General features: G+C 42.6%; 1 protein-coding gene across 1 annotated transcript; it reads left to right on the top strand.

Moving 5' to 3' along the window:
• Positions 1-10,009: 10,009 nt before the first annotated feature.
• Positions 10,010-12,824, top strand: tbxta (T-box transcription factor Ta; the record flags this gene model as incomplete). Its single annotated transcript, XM_080515658.1, has 8 exons — positions 10,010-10,197; positions 10,530-10,794; positions 11,547-11,681; positions 11,763-11,824; positions 11,902-11,963; positions 12,070-12,243; positions 12,351-12,474; positions 12,566-12,824. Exons 1-8 carry the CDS (start codon positions 10,013-10,015, stop codon positions 12,822-12,824), a joined length of 1,266 nt encoding a protein of 421 aa, XP_080371784.1. The 5' UTR covers positions 10,010-10,012.
• Between the last annotated feature and the right edge of the window lie 344 nt (positions 12,825-13,168).

The raw sequence follows: 13,168 nt of genomic DNA, 5'->3' as shown, positions 1-13,168 counted from the left end.
AAGTGAAGATACATTGTGGTTAATGAAGACAATGGCAATGATGTGAAGGGGTAGGATTAGATCAGTGCATCTTCTTCCTGCATGTGAAAGACACGGGCACATGTGGTGTTGACCCTTTTATATTGATTATGTAATTGGATGTTCGAAATAAAAACTTCCAATCAAATCAAATCAAATTATTCCCAAAGTTAGTTTTACAAATTCAGTAGATGACAAAACTATTTGGTATGTATTATGCGTGATGTTATCTGGATCTAAATACGGTAATACCCTCTTCTGCACATGGCACTGAAATGCATTATTATTTTGTCTGTTTAATTTTTAGTACCCGGATCCAGTATATGATCAGAATAAAGAAAATGAAGTGTTCTTTTGTTATTTTTCTTCATTTCTTGTGTGATATTTATGACATAATGTGGTCCTTCATGTTGCTTGGAGGCTGAGCAGACAGGAGAGGGCAGTGTGCTGGTGTGGAGGACGAAGAGGAGGAGGAGGAGGAGGAGGAGGAGGAGGAGGAGGAGGAGGAGGAGGAGGAGGAGGAGGAGGAGGAGGAGGAGGACTCTATTGTCTTTTAATGAGAGGCTTTGATGTGTTTCCACTGTTTGCTGTTTGTACACCTGGGTCGGTGCGCCGGCAGTGAGGAGGCTTCTTCCAGGTAACACTTCGCACGCCACTGCAGCTTCAGCCTGGCGTGGGAAGGCTGTAAAAAACAAAACAAAACAAAAAAACAACAACAACATAGCCCCGATCCCCCTTTGTTTACCAAACCTTCCATCCCTCTGGTTTACGGTGTGACAACTGTTCATCTATGTTCATGAAACGAGCTTCAATGTTGTTCACGGTTCACTACTCTGCATAAAGACGCCAGTTTTGGCCAAATGTACCAACAAATAATCCAAATTCTGTATTAACAGGCAGAAAACGATGTTTCACATTTTGTCCATTTGTGAAGAAAAGCGAGAAAAACTGAAAACAATGTAGTTACCATGCCAGGCCACGGGTGGGCGCTGTTGGTTGTTTGTGCAATGAAAGAACAACACATTGTAAACATTAACAATGGCTGGACACAGACAATTTGTCTATGATAGATGAAAAAGTTGGATTGATATTCTGGGTGACTCTTAACTATAAAACTAGCGAGGCCCAGGAGTCGTGACACTCTGGAGACAAACCTTGTTGTTATTGTTTATCTACTGAGCATGTGCACAAGAACTATTTACTGCGGCTATCGTGCGCATGCACAGTAGCAACGTTTCAGAAAAAGTTTTGTTTTCTAACTTTAGTTTCCACGGAGACGGTGTTGCAGCGTTGCCAAAAAGTTCTACCTTGGGAGACATTTTCATAAAGTCGCATTTTCAGTGGCTCTGAGCAGCGTTGTCATGGAAACGGACGCCCGAAATGCCATTAAAGTTTTCCGTTTTAACTACAAAATATGGCTTTGGATTAAATGCTTTATTAATTCTCGGGGGAACAAAACCAATATATGAAAAAGGAAAAGGCGGCAGACATCTTGTGCTTGGTCACTGAGATTAAAACTGACTTATTGCCGCTATTCTCAAATTATATTGAGGAACAAGTAGAGATACTAGAAGACAATTGCCAACATTGACAATTATCAGCATTATGTTTTTTTGATTTCTAATAAGGTTTAACACAAATGATTTTCATTTAATGATAAAAATCAAACTGTTGGTTAAAAGTTTCCCCAGTTGCTAATATACATGACTAACATGACTCTACGTTCATGATAATTAGCAGTGACATTGCAGATGTTTCCATAACTGGATGCTATTGTCAGCGTGCTGGACCTGGCGGGTTGGGGGGGGGGGGGTCGGAGGGCGGCGTGTGAACATCTCATTTTAATTGTGCATTTATAGCGACAGGAAGTGGCGGCGGGGGAAGAAGGTGACGAGCTCTGGAGTCACACGTCCTCCGACTCAGGGTAAATAATGTTCCTGGCTTGCACCTATCATTAATCCCTCGGCCTTTAACACTTACTGTTTGTCGGTGGAAAGTGGCCTCGCTCCTTTTGATCCCCCCCCCCCCCCCATAACGTCTCGGCCCATTCAGCCCCTCACTATAAAAAAAAAAAAAAACTAACCCTCCCAGCAGGCCAGAGAGAGAGGTAATACACTGAGGTTATAAAATCCCAGGCAGACAGCGGGCCTTAACCCCCCCCCCCCCCCCCCCCCCCCCCCCACACACACACACACACACACACACACAGAGTGAGATCACACTCCAGCTCATCTCCTCTGACATGAAGAAGAATCGACCTCGGCTGTGCTGGAAGCCGCGAAGGACATTAGCAAATATTAGCCGATATTAATCACAGGCTGTTTTTTTCTTTTTTTTCTTCTCGTGTGTATGTGTGTATGTGTGTGTGTGTGTGTGTGTGTGTGTGTGTGTGTGTGTGTGTGTGTGTGTGTGTGTGTGTGTGTGTGCGCACACAGCTGGGGGCTGCAGTGAGGAGATTTAACAGTGTTTTCTCACACGCTGGTGTCTGCTGACCTCAGCTGCTCATATTTACATCAGGCTGAAGCAGATCGTGGTGGAAAAGAGAAGGAAAAAAAGAGGAAACAAGCAAAAACAAACCTGCCAGGAGGAGAAATCTTCAGCGCGACGACATCCAGACAAATAAGAATGTTTTTCTCTGTGGGCTTTGACTTGAGGTCAGTGGAGGCGCTCCAGATCAACAACACCTCACCATTTTACCTTCACAAGAAGGATTTATGAAAACTGGCTGGAAATGGTTAATAACATATATCTAATCCAATCGATTTGCAAGTGTTAATTTTCCCCCCCTCAGTAATACAGAGATAAAGGAGATTTCTGATTGATCCCTGATTGAAATGTGCCAATAATCAACTTTGGGAAATGTGTGGCTATTTCTCATGACATGGTTTTATTGCCATAAGAAGCAGTGGTACGCAAATAGATGACGGCAATATCTGATTAAAATGACAAGATATCAATTGCAAAAAAGCAATTGCTGCTTAAAAAGTGAAATGTTAGAAACTCTACTGAATATTCAATACTGTACTCTCACGGTGCATGAATGAAGTCACTTTTTAACCGCATTTCAATGGATTTCTAATAAATATATTGAAAATCCATCAAAAAATATCCACATTGAGAACACAATTCCCAGACAGTGTGCTAGATTAACTTAATTAAAATCGTTTAATAAATAAATAAATAAACTATATATATATATATATATATATATATATATATATATATATATATATATATATATATATATATATATATATATATATATATATATATTACAGTACTGTGAGTGTTTGTAATTTCAGGTTCGTAATTTCAGGTTCAGTTCAGAACACTCACATTATTGTTCAGCATGATGAAAATAAGGGAAATGTCTCCTGCAACCTGTGTGAGATTCACTATTTTCAAAGCCACTGATGCTTGTCAGGTCATCAGATCATGGTAATAACACGGTGGACGTTCTTTTTCCTGTTTAGCAAAGAGGATTATAACTTTTTAGAAAAAGAGTCACCTTCAATTTCCTGCTCAGTCTGATTGAAATAAAATAAAATAGAAACTGGGGAGCAGCGGTACGTTTTTCTATTTTAAATATAGAGAGGGAAATATCCGTTTGTCTTAAAACCCGGGTACGTGGTGTACGGACATTTACATAGAAACTGAGAGGACCAGGACAGAGAAGAAAGCACACAAAGCCAACTAGTGGCCAGACATGCAAACTACAACGCTTCTGTGTGCCGATCATCGCTCCCTGTGTTCAGCATGTTTCTGGAACCCCCCCCCAAATGTTTTGATCTATTTTGAGCCCATTCAAGACGTAACATCAGACGCTGCTTACCTCTCCATCACATAGAACTGAGATTTAGTCATTTATTATTTTGTTATTTAACGACGTTAACAGAAGGTATTATAATGAAGTGATGGTGTCACTGACTGTGTTTGTGTTTGTGAGGTGGCGTCGTACAAACCAACCAAACTGGTCTCCTCTGGTCCTGCAGTGTCGTTAGCATGGCAAAGGTCTCAAGGTGCCCCCCCCCCCCCCACCACCACCGCCAGAGGGGAGGGCAATTACTATCCCCACTGATTCTCTTCATCCCCTTCAAAGGAAGCCGGTGATTAGAAGAAGAAAGTTTAGATTTCCTGAACTTGAAGTGGAAACGCAAAAGTGACAGACGAAGCTCCAGGGTTCAATCCACATCAGGCCTGGGGCGTGTGTGTGTGTGTGTGTGTGTGAGTGTGTGTGTGTGTGTGTGTGTGTGTGTGTGTGTGTGTGTGTGTGTGTGTGTGTGGGGGGGGGGTTACTCTCCGACCTGATAGCAGCACAGTTTTAACGAGACTGAAACTTACGACAGTGAAGCTCCTGTCAGCTATTCTTTGTCCCATGATGGAGATAAAATTACATAAAACCCAATAAAGAAACTCCGTTAAGCCTTTAACATCCGATCAAAGAAAAAAAAAAGCAATCTGAAGTCGTTTCTCAATCCAAAGCCGAAGTCGTTTTAACAGATCTGGACTCAAACTTTCTAAAGTAAATTCCCACAGTTGAATCGTTGACAGCAGGTTTTGACTGAATTAAATCCAAACTATGTGAGCAACACATGAACTCATTAAAGTGAACTCTTTAAAATGATCACGTCTTTTAAATGTGTGAGTTTTTCAGAGTAATAGCAACCAAACCAAACTAAAACAATGGTTAATATGTATTGGAAGGTATTGACGGGAGACGGTTTGATATCACGTATCACTTTAACGTACCTCATCATATCATATTTATTATATTAGGACATAAAACTACAGATAATAAAGAATATCAAAGGTTTTTTTAATCACATTGTTTCACATAATATTGCATCATATTGTATCATATTGTGTTGATTTGTATGTGTTGATCTGGTATTACATCTTATTATATGCCATTTCACCATCCTATATCTAAATCACATTTTATTGTATGTTGTCGTATAAGTCTGTATTATCAAAATGTTTCACCAGTATCTTACGTTAGTGGCCATTAGCTAATTAAAGCTACTGAACTTGTTATTAAGCAGGACTTTTGTACATTTGTGTACACATACCATCTATTTTTTAAAGCCTTTATACAAACTGCACCAAAAAAATTGGGAAATTAATAAGGAATTATTTTGGCTGTCACATTGTTATTTCCTCTTGTGGCCACAGGGGTCACTGTTTAGCATAGGATTTATTAATGGGGTAGAAAAACTTGCTGATAACGAGTACCAAGAGAATATGAGTCGTCCGTCACTGTGCTGAATACCAGAGACACTTAAACTATAGTGAGTGTCAGTAAACCTGCTGGTGCCTCGTTGTTTTGCTCAGAATTAAGAAAGTTGTGTCACGGCCTCGTGTGTTTGTACGTGAGAGCGAGCGAGAGAGAGAGAGAGAGAGAGAGAGAGAGAGAGAGTGTTTTCTCTTCCCAGGACTGACTCATCCGCCAGCGAAGTCCTCTGGAAAATATGTCTGCTTATAACTGTCTCTTTGTGAAGCACCAGCCCTCTGCAATATTTCTCACCTAGGTGAGTGTGTGCTGATGCCAGAGCCTGTTAACCCTCGGCCTGCCGGGCAGCGGCAGTGTGTGTGTGTGTGTGTGTGTGTGTGTGTGTGTGTGTGTGTGTGTGTGTGTGTGTGTGTGTGTGTGTGTGTGTGTGTGTGTGTGCGTGCGTGCGTGCGTGCGTGTGTGCGTGTGTGTGTGTGTGTGAAGGAAGAGAAAGTGTGGGAAACCTCAGGTGGCTTTTCAAGCAAACTTCATATTTCAGAGCAGACGTTATCTCAGTGTTTGGGACAGAGATGCTCCTCCTCCTCCTCCTCCTCCTCCTCCTCCTCCTCCTCCTTCACTTTGTTGGCCGGTCGGAGCAGAGATCAAGCTCGCCGGTCAATGGTTGAACGACTCGGGTTCAAACGCAGGGTGTATCCGGCCCATGTATATTATTATACATATTATATTCTGTCATTCCTATGAACTTAAAATAATTTTGCAAAGAAAAAGGAAAAATCAAACGAGGTTAATGTTAATGCTGCTAACAGGACAGAGGTGGAAACAAGCTTCCTGAAGCTTCATCAAGTTGGGCTTCGCTTCCACCTTGGAAGCAGAAAAGTTTCCTCCCGTTCTGGGAGTCGTTTCAAATGGCAACGGCGCTCAGAGATCCTGAAAACAAAACGTGTCGAGAGCGGCTCCCAACGTGGAAGATTTAAAAAAACGCTCTGACTGCGTCTCTCTAGAAATGTCGCTCGTGTCCATGTCCACCGCCGCCATCGCTAATAGTCTCTGCACATGCTCAGTAGCTGCACATTAACAACAATGTTTTCATGCAGTGTCACGATTCCCAGTCCATATTCTCCTAATATTTGGTACTTTTATTTTGAGAGTCACCGTAATAACAATCCAGCTTGATTGTTTTATTTTGACACACACTGTAAAAACAATACAACTTGGTAGTTTTAATTTGACAATCACTGTAATAACAATACAACTTGGTGGTTTTATTTTGACAGTCACCATGATAACAATCCAACTTGGTAGTTTTATTTTGACAGTCACCATAAAAACAATACAACTTGGTAGTTTTATTTTGACAGTCACCATAAAAACAATACAACTTGATAGTTTTAATTTGACAGTCACTGTAATAACAATCCAACTTGGTAGTTTTATTTTGACACACCATTATAACAATCCAGCTGGGTTGTTTTATTTTAACAGTCACCATAAAAACAATACAACTTGGTAGTTTTATTTTGACAGTCACCATAAAAACAATACAACTTGGTAGTTTTATTTTAACAGTCACCATAATAACAATCCAACTTGGTAGTTTTATTTTGACAGTTACCATAATAACAATCCACCTGGGTAGTTTTATTTTGACAGTCACCATAAAAACAATACAACTTGGTAGTTTTATTTTAACAGTCACCATAATAACAATCCAACTTGGTAGTTTTATTTTGACAGTTACCATAATAACAATCCACCTGGGTAGTTTTATTTTGACAGGCGCCATAAAAACAATCCAACTTGGTAGTTTTATTTTGACAGGTGCCATAAAAACAATCCAACTTGGTAGTTTTATTTTGACAGTCACCATAATAACAATCCATCTGGGGAGTTTTATTTTGACACACCGTGATAAGAATCCACCTGGGTAGTTTTATTTTGACAGTCACCATAATAGCGCTCCAACTCGGTGGTCTGTCCACTGGAATGTGTTTTCTCCATTGTTATTGTTTAGAGCACATTGACATTCGAACTACACTGTTTTCAGAACATCACTGTTTAAATGCAAAGTACTTCTGAATGGAAAACAGAAAAACAATGTGTTTTCTTTTGAAACGTCGTGGTGTGAACCAGACCTTACTCTGGGTGGCTGCACGCTTTATCAAGCCGGCACAATCTTCCTGCAGGCCTGCAGCCCTGCGGCAGGCCTGAAGGCCGGCAGGCCTGCCGGGCGGTAGCCCTGCTTGGCTTGCAGGCCTGCTGACCAGGAGCCCTGCTGACCGGCGGGGCTCCTGGCCTGCTGGCCGGCGGGGCTCCTGGCCTGCTGACCGGCGGGGCTCCTGGCCTGCTGGCCGGCGGGGGTTCTGGCCTGCTGGCCGGCGGGGCTCCTGCATGCAGCCTCTCTGTCTCTCTCCCTCGGAAATGAAAAGAAAAAGAGGCTGAATGATACGGGAAGCCGAGGTGTGAGAGAACCCCTTTACATTTATGGCCTCTGTGGAACTGGAGGAAGTGGTGTAGTAAAGTGGAGACACGCTCCACAGCCTGCATTCAATACCAAGTACATCACAGACGGGGAGCTCCGAGGCGACGGGACAGAAAGAAGCAGAAGGAAGCGGAGATGTGGAGGAGAATCCCCTCCGTGCTGTGAGGCGGCCGCCGCTCTGATTCATGTCGACACACCAGCCTCCTGCTGTCGTACCTTGTCAGAGGAAGACGGAGCTTTACGCTTTACACACTGAAACATCGACCTCACTTTAGGTACTTTCATCCTGATGAAACCTCAAATAACAAACTTTCACATATTTTCTTTCTGGTGTGGATGTAGAAATAATAAAAAGTAATTTGAGGAGCTGCGTGTACTCCCCCTTAGTATGTTAGTGTTTTTACTGGTATTGTTGCAAAATGTTCTGTGCAGTGATGTTATTTCATTATATAAGGTAAATTATTATGTTTTGTGTTGTGTCTAGTACAATTTGTGTTATATCACTTATGTATTTAAACTTTGTTTAAAATATGTTGGATGCACTAAATGACTATGAACACATATATACTGCATTTATTATAATCATATAATACCAGATATTAATGTATTGTATTTAAATGTTTCTGTATCAAATTGTTTTATTGTAATGAATATTATCAAAATGATCACTTTATATCTTATTTTTATCAAATTGTATTCTTGCATCATATTATTTCAACTTTTGTTTCATTGAATCATATAGTGTCATCATATTATATTATATTGATTTTGATTGTATGTACAAGATACAAAATGCACCACATTGTTTTATGTTGTAAAACCATGTATTCTAATATAACATGTCATATCATTAACTTTTGTAATATGATCAAATAGTATTGCAGACAATTGTACAATAATGTCATTTTGATTATTATTTAATCTTCATTGTAACTCATTTAAACTTTTTTACTCTTAGTTTTCTAACTTTGTGATTTTTTTCATAGAAATTTTATTTTTTTCAAATAATGTTCCACAATTGTTCCCCACAATATAATGTATCTTCACATTATTTCCTATAATATAGGGATGCTTCTTTATATATGACTCATATCTTTGTGGCTGAAAGCCAAGCGGTCAGGGTGAGTCTGTTAAAACACCCATAATGCAACAGGTTTACGTTTCACTGTGTTTTGCATCATTAAAATTGTCTTTATGTTGAGATTGTAGTTATTTCTGGAGTAATTGTTTGGTTTTCTGAAAATCGAGACATTTGCATCACATATACTGCACCACAACACAGAAACACTTTCAAATTGAAATTCAATATTTGGCAATATTTTAGTTTGTGGCTCCTGAACTGAAATGTTACATTTATGACATTTCTTTTCAAGTTAAGTCTTTTATTTGTCAAAACACTAGTGGACACTGCAGTGAAACGTGTTCAGCATCGGTTCCAAACCCAACCTTACTGTAAATATATTTCTATTTTACTCCATTTCAAAATGTTGTTTGATATTTAGTTTTGAGTTTAGGTACTTGATTTTTTTTTCTTATGAAAATGCAGAAGAAAAGCAAAATAATTGCATCAAATAAATCAATGTCAAATAGTGAATAAGAAACGAACAAGGTGAAAGAGTTCATCTATTAAGTGTATCGTTGAACGTGATGGACTAAGAGGCCTGGATGTGTGTTTGGAGCGGCAGACTCCTCCCGGGTCAAACGTCTGATCGCGGATCCTTCAGGGCCATTATGCAAATCGCGCGCGTCACCGGCGGGGCCGGTCCACACGTCGGGAGCGCGCAGCCTCCCTCTAATAGGCCCGGCTCAGTAAACACCTCGGCTCTCCCATGTGGATTTGAAGCAACAAAAGATTAGCACTATTTGCAAATATACGACTGAGTTCAAAGGCGCGGCTCTCCTGCCTCGCTTCCCTTCTTTTGTTCGCGTCCCGCGGCTCCTCGACGTGTCGGTGTCACACTTAATCCCAAAACTTCCTCAGCGGCAGATTAGCCACTTCATCCCACACGCTCATACAAAAACGTTTTAAAATGGATCCTTCAAACGGACTGAGTTGGAAACACATTCTTCCTGTGTAAATGATGGAGCAGTATTAAATAGCCGAGGAGCGTGGGTGGAGAATGGAGACGTGTGCGCGCACAGGCCCCGCCCCGCATCCCCATGAGGTCCCCGGGGGCCTTTAAAACCAGGAGGCCTCCGGGGCTTGAAAAGTAGTGTCTCACTTGTGCGCCATCCAGCCTGGGATTATTTCCTCCTCCCCCCCCTCCCCAAAAAAACTTGGAAATATGACTTCTTCCAGCCACGACCAGCGCCTGGAGCATCTCCTGAGCGCCGTGGAGAGCGAGTTCCAGAAGGGCAGCGAGAAGGGGGACGCGTCCGAGAGGGATATTAAACTGAGTCTGGAGGACGCGGAGTTGTGGAACAAGTTCAAAGAGTTGACCAACGAGATGATCGTGACGAAGACGGGGAGGTAGGTGCAGCTCCGATGGAGGCCGGGGGACGAGTGAGGCCGCTGGTGGTGGCCTTTTTACGCACGGCGCGTTTTTACGCACGGGATCAAAAGAGAAAAATATATATATAAAAAAAACCAACAACAACAACTTAGTAATTGTAATAAATGTGCATTAGATTTTCTATTTAACAAAAACAGAGTCGAGGGGATTCAAGTCCTTCTCCGGAGGCCTTCAGAGGCCTTTTGACATTTATAAAAACTGTGACAAAACTTTTTTTTTAATGTATTTATAAGAGAATTCAGCACATTTAAAAAACAAATCCGTTCCTCTATTTTCTTTTATTCTCAAGGAGGATGTTTCCCGTCCTGAGGGCCAGCGTCTCCGGCCTCGACCCGAACGCCATGTACTCGGTGCTGCTGGACTTCGTGGCCGCGGATAACAACCGGTGGAAGTACGTGAACGGGGAGTGGGTCCCCGGCGGTAAACCGGAGCCGCAGAGCCCCAGCTGCGTCTACATCCACCCGGACTCCCCCAACTTCGGAGCGCACTGGATGAAGGCGCCGGTCTCCTTCAGCAAAGTCAAACTCTCCAACAAGCTCAACGGCGGCGGGCAGGTGACGAGGAATGAGCCGCAGACTTTTACGCAAAAAAGAAAAAAGAAAAAGAAAAAAATCCTCAATTTAAAAAGAAAATAAAAGTTTGAAAGTTATGGGAAGAAAGTATTTCGTTGTACCTGTTACAATGACAATAAAGACAATTCTGATTCCATTTAAGTCTTTGAAGATAAAGTAAGACTTGATGGGAACATTCACCGTCATCACGGCTCCATATCGCACAAATAGTTCAAATAGATCAATTAGGACAGTGGCATTGACAGTGACACAAGATAATATAATATGTATATTTAAAGGGGATAGAGTTATTTAAATATATATGTGGGAATACAAGAGACCCAAATGGAGGAAATACACAGGGGAGCAGTAATATTTATTGACTGTATTATTTATGGTATAGATTTAATTATATCACAAAGAAATTAACTTCCATGCTTCTAATTTAATAATTTTCTGTGTTTTGCTGCATTAACTTAACTAAAGAGTTACAGAAATACTGTATTAATCCCAAAAGGGAAATACTTTGTAGCGTTGCTCCACACAGAAAGCACAAAATATCAATAAAACAATAAAAATTCGATATGTAATATTAAATATTAAAATATACAGGGGGAAAACGGATTAACTGGCAAAGGGATAGAGAATGAAAGAAAAAAGTTGGAAATAAAGCCCAATGGCCATAGGAAGGAAGTATTTTTTAATTTTCAAAATGAATGCAAATTTACTGAAATGAACTCCCGATGCTTCCACAGATCATGCTGAATTCTCTGCACAAATACGAGCCGAGGATACACATCGTGAAGGTGGGAGGCATCCAGAAGATGATCAGCAGCCAGTCCTTCCCCGAGACGCAGTTCATCGCCGTCACGGCGTACCAGAACGAAGAGGTCGGTGCCGGAAGACGCAGCTTCGAGAAATCTCGTCCAGACGGTTCGAATGTTCACTGAATTGTTGTGGCTCGTTCACAGATCACTGCCCTGAAGATCAAACACAATCCCTTCGCCAAAGCCTTCCTGGACGCCAAAGAAAGGTAGAAATGACACCCTGGGTGTGTGAGAGGGCGTGAGGAGTTGTTACAGCATCTGATGTGGCTGCTTTTGATTGCAGGAGCGACCATAAAGAAGTTCCTGATCACAGTGTCGACAGTCAACAGTCCGGCTATTCTCAACGTGAGCTGCTTCTGCGTCATTACAATCTTTTAAAACTCTAAAAACCCTAAATGACGATTGATGAGAGATGATTTTGATGCTAAAAAGTAGTGTTTTTGCCGTGCAGTGGGAGGTTGGTTCCTCCCGGGCCAGAGCCCCATCTGCCCCAGCAGCAGCCCGCCTCAGTTCAGCGGCTCGGCCGGCCATTCCTCCGGCTCCTACTGCGAGCGCTACTCCAGCCTGAGGAGCCACCGGGCCGCGCCGTACCCCGGACACTACAGCCACCGCACCCCCAGCACCAGTAAGCCCATCCACACTATATATCACCGGCTGCAGTTCCATTTAAAAAAAACAAAACAAAACGTAAAGAGGTTCGACGTTAACAGTCTGTGCTCTTCTCTCTTGAAGACAACTACATGGACAACACGTCCGGGACTCTGCCGACTCACGACAGCTGGTCCGCTCTGCAGATTCCCAACTCCAGCGGCATGGGGACTCTGTCCCACACCACCAACTCCACTTCCAATTCCAGGTGAGGCTCTTCTGCACGCAGCGTATAGATGGTGGTCTGGAGCATGTTTGCGTGGAGGAATGTCTTCATTTGTTCTCCTTCTTTGCTCCAGCCAGTACCCCAGCCTCTGGTCGGTGGCCGGCACCACCCTCACCCCCTCTGGATCCGCCTCGGGCTCCATACCCGGCGGCCTGACCTCCCAGTTCCTGCGGGGCTCGTCCTACTCGGGCCTGACCTCCTCGCTGCCCGTCTCCTCGCCGTCCTCCATGTACGACCCCGGCCTGAGCGAGGTCGGCGTCGGCGAGGCTCAGTTTGAGAGCTCCATCGCCCGGCTCACCGCCACCTGGGCGCCGGTGGCTCAGAGCTACTGAGGCGCCGGGCGGGGAGACGTCCGGACTTTTAAGACACCGACCCCCCCACCCCCCGAGACGTCTTCCAGGCCTGCGGGGATTCTAAAGATTCCACAATCCATTCCATGATCCGAGATGCAAAGACAGAACTTGAAAGACGCTTGAATAAAAAAACAAGAAAAACCAAAAAAAAATGAAAATATCTGCAAACTCTTTGCTCTTACGCCTCGACCTCAAATTGTAACATTTTTTGACTCCAGAGAACCAAAGATCACCTGGAATATTGCTTTTCTTCCTAACCTTTGTCAGACAGAACCCCCATCCTGCTAACAGTGATGTGTACATGTGTGTATATAGACTAAATT

Source organism: Blennius ocellaris (assembly GCF_963422515.1).
Source record: "Blennius ocellaris genome assembly, chromosome: 20".
NCBI lineage: Eukaryota > Metazoa > Chordata > Actinopteri > Blenniiformes > Blenniidae > Blennius > Blennius ocellaris.
Note: the sequence above shows the minus strand (reverse complement) of the source record. Positions and strands in the feature narration are given on the sequence as shown.